Source organism: Oncorhynchus tshawytscha, linkage group LG07 (assembly GCF_018296145.1).
Source record: "Oncorhynchus tshawytscha isolate Ot180627B linkage group LG07, Otsh_v2.0, whole genome shotgun sequence".
In the NCBI taxonomy this organism is placed as follows: Eukaryota; Metazoa; Chordata; class Actinopteri; order Salmoniformes; family Salmonidae; genus Oncorhynchus; species Oncorhynchus tshawytscha.
Genome location: NC_056435.1, coordinates 71,418,097 through 71,440,218, shown reverse-complemented (window position 1 = coordinate 71,440,218; position 22,122 = coordinate 71,418,097). Strand labels below are relative to the sequence as shown.

Genomic DNA, 22,122 nt, shown 5'->3' with positions numbered 1-22,122 from the left:
GATACTAGTTATTAGAGCTGCAACAGATCAGATACTAGTTATTAGAGCTGCAACACATTAGATACTAGTTATTAGAGCTGCAACAGATCAGATACTAGTTATTAGAGCTGCAACAGATCATATACTAGTTATTAGAGCTGCAACAGATCAGATACTAGTTATTAGAGCTGCAACAGATCAGATACTAGTTATTAGAGCTGCAACAGATCAGATACTAGTTATTAGAGCTGCAACAGATCAGATACTAGTTATTAGAGCTGCAACAGATCAGATACTAGTTATTAGAGTTGCAACAGATCAGATACTAGTTATTAGAGCTGCAACAGATCAGATACTAGTTATTAGAGCTGCAACAGATCAGATACTAGTTATTAGAGCTGCAACAGATCAGATACTAGTTATTAGAGCTGCAACAGATCAGATACTAGTTATTAGGCTGCAACAGATCATTACTATTATTAGAGCTGCAACAGATCAATACTAGTTATTAGAGCTGCAACAGATCAGATAGCCTTGTTTTAAACAGATCAATATTTATTTTTTTATCCCACTAGTTAAGGAGCTGCAACAGATCAGATACTAGTTATTAGAGCTGCAACACATTAGATACTAGTTATTAGAGCTGCAACAGATCAGATACTAGTTATTAGAGCTGCAACAAGTTAGTTATACTAGTTATTAGAGCTGCAACAGATCAGATACTAGTTATTAGAGCTGCAACAGATCAGATACTAGTTATTAGAGCTGCAACAGATCAGATACTAGTTATTAGAGCTGCAACAGATCAGATACTAGTTATTAGAGCTGCAACAGATCAGATACTAGTTATTAGAGCTGCAACAGATCAGATACTAGTTATTAGAGCTGCAACAGATCATATACTAGTTATTACTGCAACAGTTCAGATACTAGTTATTAGAGCTGCAACAGATCAGATACTAGTTATTAGAGCTGCAACACATTAGATACTAGTTATTAGAGCTGCAACACATTAGATACTAGTTATTAGAGCTGCAACAGATCATATACTAGTTATTAGAGCTGCAACAGATCATATACTAGTTATTAGAGCTGCAACAGATCAGATACTAGTTATTAGAGCTGCAACAGATCAGATACTAGTTATTAGAGCTGCAACACTTTAGATAATATATTTTTTAAATATACTCTGACAGAGTAGTAGTGGAAGTTTGCCCCAAAAATATCTATTTTATTTTCTATATAATGATAAATAGCTTGATTTTCTTTCTCTACCTTGACAGAGTTGGAGATGGAGCCGACCAGTGTGTGTGTGTGTGTGTGTGTGTGTGTGTGTGTGTGTGTGTGTGTGTGTGTGTGTGTGTGTGTGTGTGTGTGTGTGTGTGTGTATACCTTGACAGAGTAGGCCAGGGAGATGGTGACGGCCAGGGGCAGCCCCTCGGGTACAGCCACCACCAGCACGGTGACACCGATGATGAAGAACTTGACAAAGTACTGGACGTAGATGGGGGTACACTCCGTCAGCCACGGCCTCTTCTGCAGGACAAAGTTGTCCACAGCAAAGTACAGCACCAGGATGATCACTGTGATGGCAGACATCACCAGACCTGGACAAGGAAATGGCTGCTTTTTACTATACTTGTGAACAGATGAAAGTGCGAGATGCCTGGCTTGTTTTGACTCATATGATAGCAAATATTTATTTAAACCTTTATCTTTAGAAATCAACAGCACAGCAGCAACTACTTGTGAACAACATGTTTATTTATGTGATTTGATTTCTTGCATTCCATATCCACTCCTAAATTTCCTTCTGTGATCTGGTAATCTCCATATTCCGTCTCAGAACGTCATAATCTCCATATTCCATCTCAGAACGTCATAATCTCCATATTCCATCTCAGAACGTCATAATCTCCATATTCCATCTCAGAACGTCAGCGTGATCTGGTAATCTCCCATATTCTCTCAGAACGTCATAATCTCCCATATTCCGTCTCAGAACGTCATAATCTCCATTATATCTGGCACATAGAGATATGTTATGGATCATATATACAGTGTGTTCGGAAAGTATTGTCATTTTAGCATATTTATAAAAAAGAAAATTTAAAAAAGACCCTTTACTCAGTACTTTGGCAGGGATTACAGCCGTGAGTCTTCTTGACACTACAAGCTTGGCACACCTGTATTTGGGGAGTTTCTCCCATTCTTCACTACAGATCCTCTCAAGCTCTGTCAGGTTGGATGGGGAGGGTCGCTGCACAGCTTTTTTCAGGTCTTCTCCAGAGATGTTCGATCGGGTTCAAGTCCAGGCTCTGGCTGGGCCACTCAAGGACATTCAGAGAGACTTGTCCCAAAGCCACACCTGCATTGTCTTGGCTGTGTACTTAGAGTCGTTGTCCGGTTGGAAAGGGAACCTTCGCCCCAGTCTGAGGTCCTGAGTGCTCTGGAGCAGGTTTTCATCAAGGATCTCTCTGTACTTTGCTTCGTTCATCTGTCCCTCGATCTTGACTAGTCTCCCAGTCCCTGCCACTGAAAAACATCCTCACAGCATGATGCTGCCACCACCAGGCTTCACCATAGGGATGGTGCCAGGTTTCCTCCAGATGTGACATTTGGCATTCAGGCTAAAGAGTTCAATATTGGTTTCATCAGATCAGAGAATCTTGTTTCTCATGGTCTGAGAGTCCTTTGGGTGCCTTTTGGAAAACTCCAAGCAGGCTGTCATGTGCCTTTTACTGAGGAGTGGCTTCTGTCTGGCCACTCTACCATAAAGACCTGATTGGTGGAGTGCTGCAGAGATGGTTGTCCTTCTGGAAGGTTCTCCCATCGGGTTCTTGGTCACCTCCCTGACCAAGGCCCTATCGAGTGATTTGACACTCGATATATATATGATAAATCAAATATATATGATTTAATCATATTGATTGATCTGCCGTACCTGCTTTGCCAATCTGAACAGCCAGCTTGGTCAGTTTCCCCTGGAGGACAGACTTCTCCTTCTTGGAGACGTTTGCTTTCTTCTTCTCCTCCTTCTCCTCCATCTCTCCTCCCTCGGCGCTCTTCAGGGGCTGCATTTCCATAGCAGCCGCTCCGTCCTGTTTCTTCACTGAAACAACCACAGGAACACAAAGACAGGAGATTATTATGGGATGTCCCTGGGGTCTGTTCTATTTAGCAAGGACCCCAATTTAGGTCGAATCCTGTGGCCTATGCTTTAGGAAAGACCCCAACTTAGATCAAGTCCTGTGGCCTATGCTGTAGGAAAGACCCCAACTTACATCGAGTCCTGTGGCCTATGCTGTAGGAAAGACCCCAACTTAGATCGAGTTCTGTGACCTATGCTGTAGGAAAGACCCCAACTTAGATCGAGTCCTGTGACCTATGCTGTAGGAAAGACCCCAACTTAGATCGAGTCCTGTGGCCTATGCTGTAGGAAAGACCCCAACTTAGATCGAGTTCTGTGGCCTATGCTTTAGGAAAGACCCCAACTTAGATGCAGTGGCCTATGCTGAAAAGACCCCAACTTAGATCGAGTCCTGTGGCCTATGCTTTAGGAAAGACCCCAACTTAGATCGAGTCCTGTGGCCTAAGCTGAAAAGACCCCAACTTAGATCGAGTCCTGTGGCCTATGCCGTAGGAAAGACCCCAACTTAGATCGAGTCCTGTGGCCTAAGCTGTAGGAAAGACCCCAACTTAGATCGAGTCCTGTGGCCTATGCCGTAGGAAAGACCCCAACTTAGATCGAGTCCTGTGACCTATGCTGTAGGAAAGACCCCAACTTAGATCGAGTCCTGTGACCTATGCTGTAGGAAAGACCCCAACTTAGATCGAGTCCTGTGACCTATGCTGTAGGAAAGACCCCAACTAGATCGAGTCCTGTGGCCTATGCTGTAGGAAAGACCCCAACTTAGATCGAGTCCTGTGGCCTATGCTGTAGGAAAGACCCCAACTTAGATCGAGTCCTGTGGCCTATGCTGTAGGAAAGACCCCAACTTAGATCGAGTCCTGTGGCCTATGCTGTAGGAAAGACCCCAACTTAGATCGAGTCCTGTGGCCTATGCTGTAGGAAAGACCCCAACTTAGATCGAGTCCTGTGACCTATGCTGTAGGAAAGACCCCAACTTAGATCGAGTCCTGTGGCCTATGCTGTAGGAAAGACCCCAACTTAGATCGAGTCCTGTGACCTATGCTGTAGGAAAGACCCCAACTTAGATCGAGTCCTGTGACCTATGCTGTAGGAAAGACCCCAACTTAGATCGAGTCCTGTGGCCTATGCTGTAGGAAAGACCCCAACTTAGATCGAGTTCTGTGGCCTATGCTTTAGGAAAGACCCCAACTTAGATCGAGTACAGTGGCCTATGCTGTAGGAAAGACCCCAACTTAGATCGAGTCCTGTGGCCTATGCTTTAGGAAAGACCCCAACTTAGATCGAGTCCTGTGGCCTAAGCTGTAGGAAAGACCCCAACTTAGATCGAGTCCTGTGGCCTATGCCGTAGGAAAGACCCCAACTTAGATCGAGTCCTGTGGCCTAAGCTGTAGGAAAGACCCCAACTTAGATCGAGTCCTGTGGCCTATGCCGTAGGAAAGACCCCAACTTAGATCGAGTCCTGTGACCTATGCTGTAGGAAAGACCCCAACTTAGATCGAGTCCTGTGACCTATGCTGTAGGAAAGACCCCAACTTAGATCGAGTCCTATGGCCTATGCTGTAGGAAAGACCCCAACTTAGATCGAGTCCTGTGGCCTATGCTGTAGGAAAGACCCCAACTTAGATCGAGTCCTGTGGCCTATGCCGTAGGAAAGACCCCAACTTAGATCGAGTCCTGTGGCCTAAGCTGTAGGAAAGACCCCAACTTAGATCGAGTCCTGTGGCCTATGCCGTAGGAAAGACCCCAACTTAGATCGAGTCCTGTGGCCTAAGCTGTAGGAAAGACCCCAACTTAGATCGAGTCCTGTGGCCTATGCTTTAGGAAAGACCCCAACTTAGATCGAGTCCTGTGACCTATGCTGTAGGAAAGACCCCAACTTAGATCGAGTCCTGTGGCCTATGCTGTAGGAAAGACCCCAACTTAGATCGAGTCCTGTGGCCTATGCCGTAGGAAAGACCCCAACTTATATCGATTACATCCATTGAAGTAAAACACGTTATGGAAACCAGTGATGCTCTAAGCGCTGCCCAACAGAGACAGTGGTTGGTACGTATATTCTCTTTGATACGTTGATATTCTCAACCAGCTTTTAACCTCTAACCTTTAACCTCACCACAACTGTCTGAAGAAGTCCTCATTCTAGTTAACTGAACTAGTCAGGGGGAAAAAAAGCATGTGTAGGTCAACCTTTTAACGTTTTACATTTCAAATAACATCAAAACATCAAAAGGGTTTGAACGAGAATTGCTGTTAAAAGGTTCAGGGAATGTCGTCCTTTGGATCCGGTGTAAGGCAAGAACAAAATGCTGTTCTCAGCAGGTTAAGAAACATTGTTGTCCAAGGTTAAAAAGATACAGCTCACAACAGTCAATCAACATCCTTCCCTAAAGTCATTAAATGTATGTGTTCTTTGTTTTTAACGAATAATTTGAATTTTCACAAATTTATCCGCGTGTATTATTCTCTTCAGGAGAGAACGATTTGCCCTTGGTTACATCATCACAGTACAATGTAAAGCACTTTGAGCCCTGTACAGTGAAAGCCCTGTACAGACAAAGCCCTGTACAGAGAAAGCCTTGTACAGAGAAAGCCCTGTACAGAGAGAGCCCTGTAGGAATGCAAACTATTATGAACATAACTTCTAAGTACATTAAGTTTCTGCTAGCAGGAAAACCTTCAAGATGAACACTATTTTAACAAAGATTAGTGTTAGTGGAACAACCTCCGGGCAGACTGACCTCTAAAAGAGAGAGATACTGAGAGAGAGAGAGAGAGAGCAAGAGAGAGAGAGAGAGAGAGAGAGAGAGAGCAAGAGGTAGAGAAAGACAGAGCAAGAGAAATTCGAGAGAGAGAAAGAGAGAGATTAGAGAGAGAGAGAGAGGGAGACAAAGACAGAGCAAGAGAGATTAGAGAGAGAGAGACCTTGAGACATGCTCATATAGAGCTGAGACAACACTGGGGACACAACACTGCAGCCCGTGACAACAACACTGGGGACACAAGACGTACATCAGGCTGAATGGACGTTTACATATCAGAAGTATGTTAGAGTCTTAACGTTAAGGGTTAGAGGATCGTTAGGGCTGGGGTTGCAAAATGATGATAACTTTCCCCAAATTCCCAGGTTTTCCAGGAAATGAATATTCCCGGAATCAGAAGGGAATAAGCATGAAATCTGGACATTTTCAACCAGGATTTCTGGAAAAGCTGGGATTTTTTTTTGGGGGGGAGTTACCGGAAATTTGCATCCCTAGTTAGAGCACAAACCAAAACTATGGGGGGAGGGGAAAGTTGAAAATAGGTTACCTTTAGTCTGGTTGTTCTCCATATTGTCATCCTGTATTTTACCTACGATGGAGACATACGAGACACAGAACAATAAGAACCGACAATAAAACAAAACACACAATCAAACGCCAGGACATTACAGTGAAATAAAAAATGAAAAGGAAGACAGAAAAAGAATGAATATTTATTTAACAGTCACATGACAGTCACATGACAGTCACATGACAGTCACATGACAGTCACATGACAGTCACATGACAGTCACATGACAGTCACATGACAGTCACATGACAGTCACATGACAGTCACATGACAGTCACATGACAGTCACATGACAGTCACATGACAGTCACATGACAGTCACATGACAGTCACATGACAGTCACATGACAGTCACATGACAGTCACATGACAGTCACATGACAGTCACATGACAGTCACATGACAGTCACATACATTACAGAAAAGCTGCTTCTTAGTGAGGTGAAGCTCTACTGCTAATTTCTCATTTACACGCTAACGAAATGTTGTGTTTTCGCCTGGGCTAGTGACTATTAGAAATAATGTCAATCAAAATAGATAATTGATAAGAAAACTAGATTTTGCAAATAGTGTGACTATGCAGTAAATATTTATCCTAGCGCTTGTGCTAAACGATGAACTGACATTTCAGTTTTTTTGAGAGAGGAGGAGGGGGGGGGCGTTATTAAACAACTAATTGAGTGACGTCGGTTCGTTTACTTGAATTCCATGTATTTATTGTGAGCCCAATGCGCTGTTTCTCTAGAGAGAGAAATCCAATCATTCACGACATAAATCAAATCAACAACTTTGTGGGATGCTGAGCTGTCGTTTTCATTAAGCAAATATTCAACCTGGTTAAGCGCAGAAACGTGGTAATTAACTACACTGACAATAATCCATTGTACCGTAGTTTTCCCCCCGGCTCAGACGGATCAGAGAGGAAGAGGCGAAGCGAAAGGTTTCACTCTCGCCAAAAATCTGTCCAAAACAAGCCCGATGCGTTTTTCCATGGGTTTATTTTGGACCTAAACTTGTCGCCTGCCTTTCCGCCTTTGGGACAACGACTCATTGTTGGGGCAACGACTCATTGTTGGGGCGAAGCCATGAGTATCTCGTCATTATATACAGATCTCTGGACTGATAGACTTTTACACCTGCTACGTTAGGCTACATACACACAGACCAGATAGACCGCATGACAGAAGAACCTAGAGCACTAGTAATTTAAATAATAAACAGAATTTAAAACATTTTTCTAAAAATGTATCCTATAATTGCAATTTTTTTATAATTTTTTAAAAACCATGTAAAACGCAGTAAAACGTTATGTTTGCTGTTTTTGTCTGTAGCTGTGTTGGATGAATACTGTCCCATATAGCTCTCTGGTTACTTCTCTCTGTTTCTCTCTTCCGTTCCTTGATTTTTCTATATTTGCTTGTCGTTTATTAATAATACATTTTTGTTATGTCGCTTTTCTAATACTCTTTGATCATTCCTCTCTCCTGTCGTTTAATTGAGTCACTCTTCTCCTTTTAAGGGTAAACCAGACCTGAACACAGGACTTCACAGGACTTCCTATCAGACGGACGGCCTCCAGTGATTTGAGCAAAATGCAACCATTGTTATTTGGTTATGATGAAACGAATGTTATTGTGTTTTAAGATACTTTGCTAGACACGATCACTTGACATGTTCTACTGTGTTTGAGTTACAACTACAAGACCTACGCTATCTCTGCTGCTCAGATTTCCTCGCTATCCGATCGGTTGTGGGTGCTTCGTTTTGAAGAGTGACTGCACAGACTTACAGGAAGTGACATACTCACAGACTACAGGAAGTGACACACTCACACACATACTACAGGGAATTCCACACATCGACAGTACAAGAAAAGCCATTCGGATATTTCACGAGGTGTCAAGAAACAGATGCAGAGAATCACAGCGTTAACACACAACACGAGGTAAAGGAGAAACAAACACACGACCGACACAGAGCATGCAGTGTTACAGTAAAGTCAGAAAGATCATGCAAGGTCAGACTGACAGAGGAAAGGAATTGAACGCTGGAGAGAAAAATACTACTGGACTACCTGCTATCCAGAGGCCTGATAGACTACAGGGGTCTGATAGACTACTGGACTACAGGGGTCTGATAGACTACATGACTAAAGAGGTCTGATAGACTACAGGGGTCTGATAGACTACTGGACTACCTGCCATCCAGAGGCCTGATAGACTACAGGGGTCTGATAGACTACAGGACTACAGGGGTCTGATAGACTACAGGACTACAGAGGCCTGATATACTACAGGGTCTGATAGACTACAGGGGTCTGATAGACTACAGGGGTCTGATAGACTACTGGACTACCTGCCATCCAGAGGCCTGATAGACTACAGGGGTCTGATAGACTACAGGACTACAGGGGTCTGATAGACTACATGACTACAGGGGTCTGATAGACTACAGGACTAAATGGGTCTGATAGACTACAGGGGTCTGATAGACTACAGGGGTCTGATAGACTACAGGACTACAGGGGTCTGATAGACTACAGGACTACAGGGGTCTGATAGACTACAGGACTACAGGGCTCTGATAGACTACAGGGGTCTGATAGACTACAGGACTAAATGGGCCTGATAGACTACAGGGGTCTGATAGACTACAGGACTAGAGGTCTGACAGACTACATGACTACAGGGTCTGATAGACTACAGGACTACAGGGGTCTGATAGACTACAGGACTACAGGGGTCTGATAGACTACAGGGGTCTGATAGACTACAGGACATCAGGGGTCTGATAACCTACAGGGGTCTGATAGACTAGAGGACTACAGGGGTCTGATAGACTACAGGGGTCTGAAGGACTTCAGGACTTCAGGGGTCTGATAGACTACAGGGGTCTGATAGACTACAGGACTCCAGGGGACTGATAGACAACAGGGGTCTGATAGACTACAGGACTACAGGGGTCTGATAGACTACAGGGGCCTGATTACTACAGGGGTCTGATAGACTACAGGACTACAGAGGCCTGATATACTACAGGGGTCTGATAGACTACAGGGGTCTGATAGACTCCTGGACTACCTGCCATCCAGAGGCCTGATAGACTACAGGGGTCTGATAGACTACAGGGGGGCTGAAGGACTTGGACAGGACTTCAGGGGTCTGATAGACTACAGGGGTCTGATAGACTACAGGACTCCAGGGGGCTGATAGACAACAGGGGTCTGATAGACTACAGGACTACAGGGGTCTGATAGACTACAGGGGTCTGATTACTACAGGGGTCTGATAGACTACAGGACTACAGAGGCCTGATATACTACAGGGGTCTGATAGACTACAGGGGTCTGATAGACTCTGGACTACCTGGATCCAGAGGCCTGATAGACTACAGGGACTGATAGACTACTGGACTACAGGGGCCTGATAGACTACAGGGGTCTGATAGACTACTGGACTACCTGCCATCCAGGGGTCTGATAGACTACAGGACTACAGGGGTCTGATAGACTACAGGGGTCTGATAGACTACTGGACTACCTGCCATCCAGAGGCCTGATAGACTACAGGGGTCTGATAGACTACTGGACTACCTGCCATCCAGAGGCCTGATAGACTACAGGGGTCTGATAGACTACTGGAATACCTGCCATCCAGAGGCCTGATAGACTACAGGGGTCTGATAGACTACATGACTACAGGGGTATGATAGACTACAGGACTACAGGGGTCTGATAGACTTCAGGACTTCCATCCAGGGCCTGATAGACTACAGGGGTCTGATAGACTACAGGACTAAATCCAGGGCCTGATAGACTACAGGGTCTGATAGACTACAGGACTAGGACAGGGGTCTGGGGTCTGATAGACTACAGGACTAAATGGGCCTCTGATAGACTACAGGGTCATAGGACTACAGGGGTCTGATAGACTACTGGACTACAGGGTCTGATGTCAGACTTCACAGGACTTCAGGACTTCAGGGGTCTGATAGACTACAGGGGTCTGACTACAGGACTAAATGGGCCTGATAGACTACAGGGGTCTGATAGACTACAGGACTACAGGGGTCTGATAGACTACAGGACTACAGGGGTCTGATAGACTACAGGGGTCTGATAGACTACAGGACTTCAGGGTCTGATAGACTGCAGGGTCTGATAGACTACAGGACTACAGGGGTCTGATAGACTAGGACAGGGTCTGACTACAGTGGTCTGATAGACTACAGGACTCCAGGGGTCTGATAGACTACAGGGGTCTGATAGACTACAGGGGTCTGATAGACTACAGGGGTCTGATAGACTACAGGGGTCTGATAGACTACTGGACTTCCATTAAAACCACTAGATCTTAAACACATACACATGTCGTTTTTATATCTCATGTGAATTTATTTATTACATGTCTTTTTTTTTACCCTTTTAATTTCAAGGTACACCTTACCACCAAACTATCTGTCCAAATGTAAGCATTGAATACCTTGGTGCATATTACTAAAAGGGAAAAACTCTTATCAAGTGAGCATCGTCCTGCATATCTATAACCATCTGTATCATACTCAGGCTGTTTCTTTCTCAGTCGGTATAATGGCCATGTCTATTCAGTTCATTTCAACCACAATATCAGATCCACTTCCCTCCCAGAGGACACAACGAGGCAGCTGAAATTGGACAATTGACCTCATTCAGTGCAGAGAGACAGGTCGGGACCGTAGTGTGAGAGATAGACAGTCTTGGGGGAGCAGCAGACAGTATACAACACGATGGATGCATCCCAAAAGGTAGCCTATTCCCTATATGGTGCACTACTAGGTTTCCCTAAGGGTCCTGTTCAAAAGTAGTGCACTATATAGGGAATGGGGCTCTGGTCTAAAGTAGTGCACTATATAGGGAATAGGGCCCTGGTCTAAAGTAGTGCACTATATAGGGAATAGGGCCCTGGTCTAAAGTAGTGCACTATATAGGGAATAGGTCCCTGGTCTAAAGTAGTGCACTATATAGGGAATAGGGCCCTGGTCTAAAGTAGTGCACTATATAGGGAGTAGGGTCCTGGTCTAAAGTAGTGCATTATATAGGGAATAGGGCTCTGGTCTAAAGTAGTGAACTATATAGGGAATAGGGCTCTGGTCTAAAGTAGTGCACTATATAGGGAATAGGGCTCTGGTCTAAAGTAGTGAACTATATAGGGAATAGGGCTCTGGTCTAAAGTAGTGCACTATATAGGGAATATGGTCCTGGTCTAAAGTAGTGCACTATATAGGGAATAGGGTGGCATTTGGGAGAGGGGGGGGGGTAGATTAATCTACTTCTGATATCAGTCACAGAAAACTAGTAATCGACTATGTCACCCTGCCCTGAGAACAACTAGTAATAATTTCTGAGGAACATTTAGACCCCACACCTTCCATGATGATAATTACATGCTAGTCGTGACTGGCATGCAGCAAACCCCCCCCAACCTTCTTCAACACATATCTCACCGAGAACACTTACAGAACGTCTCTTTATTAAACCCATGTCCTGTCTAACCTCCATCCCAACCGGATCATCCCTCACTAACCTACTTACTAAATCATTTAGATTTTTCGATTGAACTTTCTTAGTATTTTGGATGTGTATTCTGGTATTACTACTCAGTCATTCAACCCAAACAAACTGAAAGCAAGAAAAGGAGGAAGACAGAAAGGAAATGAAGACGGTTCCACAACCTCAGGAAAAGAAGAAACATGCATTTAAAGGAGAGAAGATGAAGGGCACGGGAACAAGAGAATGGGAATATAGGGAGGAGGAGGAGGTGGAGGAGGAGGAGGTGGAAAAGGAGTTGGAGGAGGAGGAGGAGGTGGAGGGTACAGGAACAAGAGAGTGGGAATATAGGGAGGAGGAGGTGGAAGAGGAGGAGGTGGAGGAGGAGGAGGTGGAGGGTACAGGAACAAGAGAGTGGGAATATAGGGAGGAGGAGGTGGAGGAGGAGGAGGTGGAAGAGGAGGAGGTGGAGGAGGAGGAGGTGGAGGAGGAGGAGGTGGATGGTTACAGGAACAAGAGAGTGGGAATATAGGGAGGAGGAGGTGGAGGAGGAGGAGGTGGAAAGGAGGAGGTGGAGGAGGAGGAAGGGAGGTGGAGGGTACAGGAACAAGAGAGTGGGAATATAGGGAGGAGGAGGTGGAGGAGGAGGAGGTGGAAGAGGAGGAGGGAGGAGGAGTTGGAGGTGGAAAAGGAGGTGGAACAGGTGGAAGAGGGAGGAGGTGGAGGAGGTGGAGGTGGAGGAGGAGGAGATGGTGGAGAAGGAGGGGAGGTGGAGGGTGGAGGAACAAGAGAGTGGGAATATAGGGAGGAGGAGGTGGAGGTGGAAGAGGAGGAGGTGGTGGTGGAGGTGGAAGAGAGGAGGTGGTGGAGGAGGTGGAGGAGGTGGTGGAGGTAGAGGAGGAGAGTGGAAGAGGAGGTGGTGGAGGAGGAGGAGGTGGAAGTGGAGGAGAGGTGGTGGAGGTGGAGAGGAGGAGGATGGTGGAGGAGGTGGAGGAGGAGGAGGTGGAGGTGGGGGAGGAAGAGGTGGTGGAGGGAGGTGGGAGGAAGATGGAGGAGGTGGGGGAGGAGGTGGGGAGGGAGGTGGAGGAGGGAGAGGAGGAGGTGGTGGAAGAGGAGGTGGTGGAAGAGGAGGAGGAGGAGGTGGTGGAAGGAGGTGGTGGAGGTAGAGGAGGAGGATGTGGAAGAGGAGGTGGTGGAGGAGGTGGTGGAGGTAGAGGAGGAGAGTGGAAGAGGAGGTGGTGGAGGAGGAGATGGAGGAGGTGGGAGAGGAGGAGATGGAGGAGGTGGGGGAGGAGGTGGGGGGAGGTGGGGGGAGGAGGTGGAGGAGGGAGGAGAGTGGGCATATAGGGAGGAGGTGGAAGAGGGAGGAGGCAGTTGTACCCAGCGGGAGGGAGCAGGACAGGAAGGAGGTTCTGGTCAACCTACCATTGACTAGGCTGGCATTGCCAGTTGCAAAACCACCTGCAGCACCATCGGTGGCTATAGTTGCGATGGGGTGGGCAGAGGGATGGGGGCAGTCTAGCAAGTAAATCATGGGTAAAAAAAGACGAGCAACAGTGAACCAAAAGAACATGGTTAAGAGCTTGAATAACAGGACCATCAGTTGGTGTTGCTACAGTTCCTATCAGGATTTGGGGTCAATCCCATTTCAATTCCAGCCAATTCAGGAAGTACACTGACATTTGAATTCCAATTCCGTTTCTCTGCTATTGCCTTTCAATAAGAACAATTTGAAATTGGAATTTGGTTCACTTTCTGAATTGACTGGAATTGAAATGGAATTGAGCCCAACACTCTGTTGTTTAAAACAGAGGAGGAATGGTACCCTTCACGCAGAGCATTACAATTATAACGCAATATACTGTAAAACAGGGTATAACAACGCAATAATAATGGAGAAACCAACTGAAAGGAACATAGAACACAATAATAATGGAGAAACCAAATGAAAGGAACATAGAACACAATAATAATGGAGAAACCAAATGAAAGGAACATAGAACACAATAATAATGGAGAAACCAAATGAAAGGAACATAGAACACAATAATAATGGAGAAACCAAATGAAAGGAACATAGAACACAATAATAATGGAGAAACCAAATGAAAGGAACATAGAACACAATAATAATGGAGAAACCAAATGAAAGGAACATAGAACACAATAATAATGGAGGAACATAGAACACAATAATGGAGAAACCAAATGAAAGGAACATAGAACACAATAATAATGGAGAAACCAAATGAAAGGAACATAGAACACAATAATAATGGAGAAACCAAATGAAAGGAACATAGAACACAATAATAATGGAGAAACCAAATGAAAGGGACATAGAGCACAATAATAATGGAGAAACCAAATGAAAGGAACATAGAACACAATAATAATGGAGAAACCAAATGAAAGGAACATAGAACACAATAATAATGGAGAAACCAAATGAAAGGAACATAGAACACAATAATAATGGATAATTATAATAATTATTATGACGGATAAGTAAGAGGTTTGACCAATTTCCCTCAACGAAAACCTCAAACACGTGAAGAGAAAAAAGGCTTGAGCTCTAATCTGTCAGGTGTTTCTTTTTTTAACCAATAAGGTACGAGGAGGTTTGAGTGCATTAGGCCAATATACTACGGCTAAAGGCTGTTCTAATGAACGACGCAACACAGAGTACAGCCTGAATAACACAGCCCTTAGCCGTGGGATATTGACCACATACCACAAACCTCCCGAGGTGCCTTATTGCTATTACTGGTTATAATAGAGCAGTATAATTAGAGCAGTAAACAAGTAATTTGTGTCATACCCGTGGTATACGGTCTGATATACCACAGCTGTCAGCCAATCAGCATTGAGGGCTCGAACGACCCGGTTTATAAGGGACTATTCACGGAGTATAACAAACATTAGGAACACCTTCGTAATATAGAGTCGGATTTCGGGGCTAATCAATCAATACGATCAATCCAATCTCAACCATGTTATTCATGTCATGTTATTGAGCAGCACATAAGTAATAAAATAACAAGAGTTAGAGCAGAAGAGCATTGTGGTTAAACTGCTTGAATCAGGGTTGGGCTCAATTCCATCTCAATTCAGAATGTAAACCAAATTCCCAATTCTACATTTTCCCATTTGAAAAGCATTGAAGATAATTGGAATTTCAATGAAATTCTTCCTGAATTGACAGACATTTAAATTGAATTGACCCCAAACCCTTGAATGTCAAATTCCAACAACGGTCAACATTCATCCAGACAGACATCTGTTGGAGGGAGAGGGGAAAAAAAGCTTCATCAATAACTTACTCAGCGGTGGAATTGGGAGGAGAGCTGAAAGAAAAAGGTTTAAAAAAAATACTCAATAATTTTTTACATGTAAAAATGGGTTTTGAATGATAATATTGAATTCTTAGAATTCAGAGTGATTTTTGTTCTTCAATTCCACTCATGTGCATAAAGCTGAATATATTATATTATATCATATCATATTATATTATATTATATAAAGCATACTGGATACTACATATTACAAACTGAATACTGCACACTTCACAGTCCACATGGCCATACAGGGTCCACATGGCCCTGTTACCAGTAGTTATTACCTCCGTACAGAGTCCACATGGCCATGTGACCAGTAGTTATTACCTCTGTACAGGGTCCAAATGGCCCTGTGACCAGTAGTTACTACCTCCGTACAGGGTTTAAATATTGTACACTTCACTGAGCCCAGGCAACGTGTACTCTATAGGAGAGTGTAAGCAGAGACATTACATTAGTAGAATACCTTCAGGCTATGCTCAAACCCAACCTGAGCACTTCGTTCTGCCACCTCAAGGTCTCTTGGTCCTCCCACCACTATGGAAGGGCAGTTCCTGCTCAGCCCAATCCAAGCTATTCTCTTGGTCCTCCCACCCCTATGGAAGGGCAGTTCCTGCTCAGCCCAATCCAAGCTCTTCTCTTGGTCCTCCCACCCCTATGGAAGGGCAGTTCCTGCTCAGCCCAATCCAAGCTCTTCTCTTGGTCCTCCCACCACTATGGAAGGGCAGTTCCTGCTCAGCCCAATCCAAGCTATTCTCTTGGTCCTCCCACCCCTATGGAAGGGCAGTTCCTGCTCAGCCCAATCCAAGCTCTTCTCTTGGTCCTCCCACCCCATGGAAGGGCAGTTCCTGCTCAGCCCAATCCAAGCTCTTCTCTTGGTCCTCCCACCACTATGGAAGGGCAGTTCCTGCTCAGCCCAATCCAAGCTCTTCTCTTGGTCCTCCCACCCCTATGGAAGGGCAGTTCCTGCTCAGCCCAATCCAATCTCTTCTCTTGGTCCTCCCACCACTATGGAAGGGCAGTTCCTGCTCAGCCCAATCCAAGCTCTTCTCTTGGTCCTCCCACCCCTATGGAAGGGCAGTTCCTGCTCAGCCCAATCCAAGCTCTTCTCTTGGTCCTCCCACCACTATGGAAGGGCAGTTCCTGCTCAGCCCAATCCAAGCTCTTCTCTTGGTCCTCCCACCCCTATGGAAGGGCAGTTCCTGCTCAGCCCAATCCAAGCTCTTCTCTCCTGGCACCTCCCAATGGTGGAACCAGCTTCCCCCTGATGCTAGGACATCAGAGTCTCCGCCCATCTTCCCCCTGATGCTAGGACAGCAGAGGCCCTGTCCATCTTCCCCCTGAAGCTAGGACAGCAGAGTCCCTGTCCATCTTCCCCCTGAAGCTAGGACAACAGAGTCCCTGTCCAGCTTCCCCCTGAAACTAGGACAGCAGAGTCCCTGTCCATCTCCCCCTGATGCTAGGACATCAGAGTCCCTGCCAATCTTCATCCTGAAACTAGGACAGCAGAGTCCCTGCCCATCTTCCTCCTGAAACTAGGACAGCAGAGTCCCTGCCCATCTCCCCCTGATGCTAGGACATCAGAGTCCCTGCCAATCTTCATCCTGAAACTAGGACAGCAGAGTCCCTGCCCATCTTCCTCCTGAAACTAGGACAGCAGAGTCCCTGTCCATCTTCCCCCTGAAGCTAGGACATCAGAGTCCCTGTCCATCTTCCCCCTGATGCTAGGACAGCAGAGTCTCTGCCCATCTTCCTGAAAACACCTGAAACCCTACCTCTTCAAAGAGTATTTTAAATAATCTCCCTCCTCACCTCAACAACCCCCCCCCCCTGAACAATATATACTTTCCTGAACCAACACTTGCACCTCTAACCACTTTTTGGGGCAGCAGCGTAGCCTAGTGGTCAGAGCGTTGGACTAGAAACCGAAAGGTTGCAAGATCGAATCCCTGAGCTGACAAGGTAAAAATCTGTCGTTCTGCCCCTGAACAAGGCAGTTAACCCACTGTTCCCCGGGAGGCCATCATTGAAAATAAGAATTTATTCTTAACTGACTTGCCGAGTTAAATAAAGGTTAAAGAAATATTGAGGGGAAGTGTACATACTGTAGCTGTCTTCAGATGAATGTACTTAACTGTAAGTCTCTCTAGATACGAGAGTCAGATAAATGACTCACTAACTGTAAGTCTCTCTCTCAGAGCCACTAGAGTACGGTTCAGGGTCCTGTAGAATATACCCGAGCCACTACAGTACGGTTCAGGGTCCTGTAGAATATATCCAAGCCACTAGAGTACGGTTCAGGGTCCTGTAGAATATATCCAAGCCACTAGAGTACGGTTCAGTGTCCTGTAGAATATACCCGAGCCACTAGAGTACGGTTCAGGGTCCTGTAGAATATACCCGAGCCACTAGAGTACGGTTCAGGGTCCTGTAGTGTGTGTAGAACCTACCAGTCATATAGTACAGGCTGTGTGGTTGGCAGGTAGTTATTATTAAGACATAGGTCTTTATAGTAACATCACAGAGATTAAAACCTAGTTATCCAAAAAATGGACTTCAAAACAAAAAGAACTGCCACCACTCAGTCTATAGTTGGAACAGTTTAAACCAACAACCCAAACGGCAAGACTGGTTGAAATGACGTCATCACCACCAGCATAGCCTACTGGGTAGGACATACTGTAAAGGCCTAGCCTACTGGGTAGGACATACTGTAAAGGCCTAGCCTACTGGGTAGCACATACTGTAAAGGCCTAGCCTACTGGGTAGGACATACTGTAAAGGCATAGCCTACTGGGTAGGACATACTGTAAAGGCCTAGCCTACTGGGTAGGACATACTGTAAAGGCATAGCCTACTGGGTACATACTGTAAAGGCCTAGCCTACTGGGTAGGACATACATACTGTAAAGGCCTAGCCTACTGGGTAGGACATACTGTAAAGGCCTGTAGCCTACTGGGTAGGACATACTGTAAAGGCATAGCCTACTGGGTAGGACATACTGTAACATACTGTAAGGCATAGCCTAATGGGTAGGACATACTGTAAAGGCCTAGCCCACTGGGTAGGACATACTGTAAAGGCCTAGCCTACTGGGTAGGACATACTGTAAAGGCATAGCCTACTGGGTAGGACATACTGTAAAGGCATAGCCTACTGGGTAGGACATACTGTAAAGGAATAGCCTACTGGGTAGGACATACTGTAAAGGCCTAGTCTACTGGGTAGGACATACTGTAAAGGCATAGCCTACTGGGTAGGACATACTGTAAAGGCATAGCCTACTGGGTAGGACATACTGTAAAGGCATAGCCTACTGGGTAGGACATACTGTAAAGGCATAGCCTACTGGGTAGGACATACTGTAAAGGCATAGCCTACTGGGTAGGACATACTGTAAAGGCATAGCCTACTGGGTAGGACATACTGTAAAGGCATAGCATTCTACTGTAAAGGCATAGCCTACTGGGTAGGACATACTGTAAAGGCATAGCCTACTGGGTAGGACATACTGTAAAGGCATAGCCTACTGGGTAGGACATACTGTAAAGGCATAGCCTACTGGGTAGGACATACTGTAAAGGCATAGCCTACTGGGTAGGACATACTGTAAAGGCCTAGCCTACTGGGTAGGACATACTGTAAAGGCCTAGCCTACTGGGTAGCACATACTGTAAAGGCCTAGCCTACTGGGTAGGACATACTGTAAAGGCATAGCCTACTGTAAAGGCTAAACAGTAACGATTGAATCTTATTTGTCCAGGATGGCTACTCGACCACAAACAAGAAGTACCCATTCGCCTTCACTCTGTGGTTTTATAGTCCTTTATGGTTGGAGTATAAAGGACCCCCACCCTACCCACTCAGTAAACTAAGAGGTTTGAAAAGGAATCATTCATTACTACAAACCAGTAGAGGATTTGCTATGCTCTGGTACAACTGAATACTATATACAGTGGGGAGAACAAGTATTTGATACACTGATGATTTTGCAGGGTTTCCCACTTACAAAGCATGTAGAGGTCTGTAATTGTTATCATAGGTACACTTCAACTGTGAGAGACGGAATCAAAAACAAAAATCCAGAAAATCACATCACATTATGATTTTTAAGTAATTAATTTACATTTTATTGCATGGCATAAGTATTTGATACATCAGAAAAGCAGAATATTTGGTACAAAAACCTTTGTTTGCAATTACAGAGATCATACGTTTCCTGTAGTTCTTGACCAGGTTTGCACACACTGCAGCAGGGATTTTGGTCCACTCCTCCATACAGACCTTCTCCAGATCCTTCAGGTTTCGGGGCTGTCGCTGGGCAATACGGACTTTCAGCTCCCTCCAAAGATTTTCTATTGGGTTCAGGTCTGGAGACTGGCAAGGCCACTCCAGGACCTTGAGATGCTTCTTACGGAGCCACTCCTTAGTTGCCCTGGCTGTGTGTTTCGGGTCGTTGTCATGCTGGACGACCCAACCACGAACCATCTTCAATGCTCTTACTGAGGGAAGGAGGTTGTTGGCCAAGATCTCGCGATACATGGCCCCATCCATCCTCCCCTCAATACGGTGCAGTCGTCCTGTCCCCTTTGCAGAAAAGCATCCCGAAAGAATGATGTTTCCACCTCCATACTTCACGGTTGGGATGGTGTTCTTGGGGTTGTACTCATCCTTCTTCTTCCTCCAAACATGGCAAGTGGAGTGTAGACCAAAAAGCTCTATTTTTGTCTCATCAGACCACATGACCTTCTCCCATTCCTCCTCTGGATCATCCAGATGGTCATTGGCAAACTTCAGACGGGCCTGGACATGCGCTGGCTAGAGCAGAGGGACCTTGCGTGCGCTGCAGGATTTTAATCCATGACGGCGAAGTGTGTTATAAATGGTTTTCTTTGAGACTGTGGTCCCAGCTCTCTTCAGGTCATTGACCAGGTCCTGCAGTGTAGTTCTATGCTGATCCCTCACCTTCCTCATGATCATTGATGCCCCACGAGGTGAGATCTTGCATGGAGCCCCAGACCGAGGGTGATTGACCGTAATCTTGAACTTCTTCCATTTTCTAATAATTGCGCCAACAGTTGTTGCCTTCTCACCAAGCTGCTTGCCTATTGTCCAGTAGCCCATCCCAGCCTTGTGCAGGTCTACAATTTTATCCCCGATGTCCTTACACCCTCTCTGGTCTTGGCCATTGTGGAGAGGTTGGAGTCTGTTTGATTGAGTGTGTGGACAGGTGTCTTTTATACAGGTAACGAGTTCAAACAGGTGCAGTTAATACAGGTACTGAGTGGAGAACAGGAGGGCTTCTTAAAGAAAAACTAACAGGTCTGTGAGAGCCGGAATTCTTACTGGTTGTTAGGTGATCAAATACTTATGTCATGGAATAAAATGCTAATTAATTACTTAGATTTAATTTTGTATTTTTTTAGATTCCCTCTCTCACAGTTGAAGTGTACCTATGATACAAATTACAGACCTCTACATGCTTTGTAAGTAGGAAAACCTGCAAAAACAGCAGTGTATCAAATACTTGTTCTCCCCACTGTATATCCACTGTCTATCTGTGAATCACAGTTTAATACTGTTGGCAGTGTGGGTGAGATATCACTGCAATGACATTCTGTTATTGTGGAACAACACATCGAGACTACTGTCTACAGTAGTGTGGCATCACTGTAACAGTGCAAGGTTATATTATACAGCATTCAGATAACAGAGCACACATTTGCAACTAAATAAGTAGAGTGTGGATTGTCCTTTCGATTGGACAATGCAGTAGAAAAGGGTACAGTCATTTACTCCAGAACCCGTTTGATTGGACAATACAGAAGAAAAGGGTACAGTAATTTACTCCAGAACCCGTTTGATTGGACAATGCAGTAGAAAAGGGTACAGTAATTTACTCCAGAACCCGTTTGATTGGACAATGCAGTAGAAAAGGGTACAGTCATTTACTCCAGAACCCGTTTGATTGGACAATACAGAAGAAAAGGGTACAGTCATTTACTCCAGAACCCGTTTGATTGGACAATGCAGTAGAAAAGGGTACAGTCATTTACTCCAGAACCCGTTTGATTGGACAATGCAGTAGAAAAGGGTACAGTCATTTACTCCAGAACCCGTTTGATTGGACAATGCAGTAGAAAAGGGTACAGTCATTTACTCCAGAACCCGTTTGATTGGACAATACAGAAGAAAAGGGTACAGTCATTTACTCCAGAACCCGTTTGATTGGACAATGCAGAAGAAAAGATTGGTACAGTCATTTTACTCCAGAACCCATTTGATTGGACAATACAGAAGAAAAGGGTACAGTAATTTACTCCAGAACCCGTTTGATTGGACAATGCAGTAGAAAAGGGTACAGTCATTTACTCCAGAACCCGTTTGATTGGACAATACAGAAGAAAAGGGTACAGTAATTTACTCCAGAACCCGTTTGATTGGACAATGCAGTAGAAAAGGGTACAGTAATTTACTCCAGAACCCGTTTGATTGGACAATACAGTAGAAAAGGGTACAGTAATTTACTCCAGAACCCGTTTGATTGGACGATAGAGTAGGATAACAATAAGTGGCACCAGAGAGAGAAGGAATTGAGAAGGAGGGACATACCTTTCTTCTCCTTCTTCTCCTCCTCCCCTGGCTCTCCGGCCCCCAGCAGAGTAAAGATGATGCCGGTCTGAGAGTTGACCCCTACAGCTGTTACCAGCATCCTGCCGGAACCCTCCATCACATGGGTACCTGTAGAGAGACACACACACACACACACACACACACACAGACAAGGAGATTATGG

General features: G+C 45.1%; 1 protein-coding gene across 9 annotated transcripts in view; it reads right to left on the bottom strand.

The window, feature by feature from the left end:
* atp2b2 (ATPase plasma membrane Ca2+ transporting 2) overlaps positions 1 to 22,122 on the bottom strand; it is a 203,637-nt gene that overhangs the window by 83,860 nt on the left and 97,655 nt on the right. For 5 of the 9 annotated variants that reach the window (XM_042324883.1, XM_042324889.1, XM_042324890.1 and 2 more), the window contains exons 6-10: positions 21,939 to 22,067; positions 13,413 to 13,505; positions 6,440 to 6,481; positions 2,924 to 3,091; positions 1,372 to 1,586 (exon numbers count right to left, since the gene is read on the bottom strand). In XM_042324883.1, coding sequence (XP_042180817.1) covers positions 1,372 to 1,586; positions 2,924 to 3,091; positions 6,440 to 6,481; positions 13,413 to 13,505; positions 21,939 to 22,067 — 647 coding nt within the window. Of the gene's footprint in view, positions 1 to 1,371; positions 1,587 to 2,923; positions 3,092 to 6,439; positions 6,482 to 13,412; positions 13,506 to 15,310; positions 15,335 to 21,938; positions 22,068 to 22,122 lie in introns of all 9 variants that reach the window. The other 4 variants (XM_042324886.1, XM_042324891.1, XM_042324885.1 and 1 more) reach the window with 3 other exon arrangements.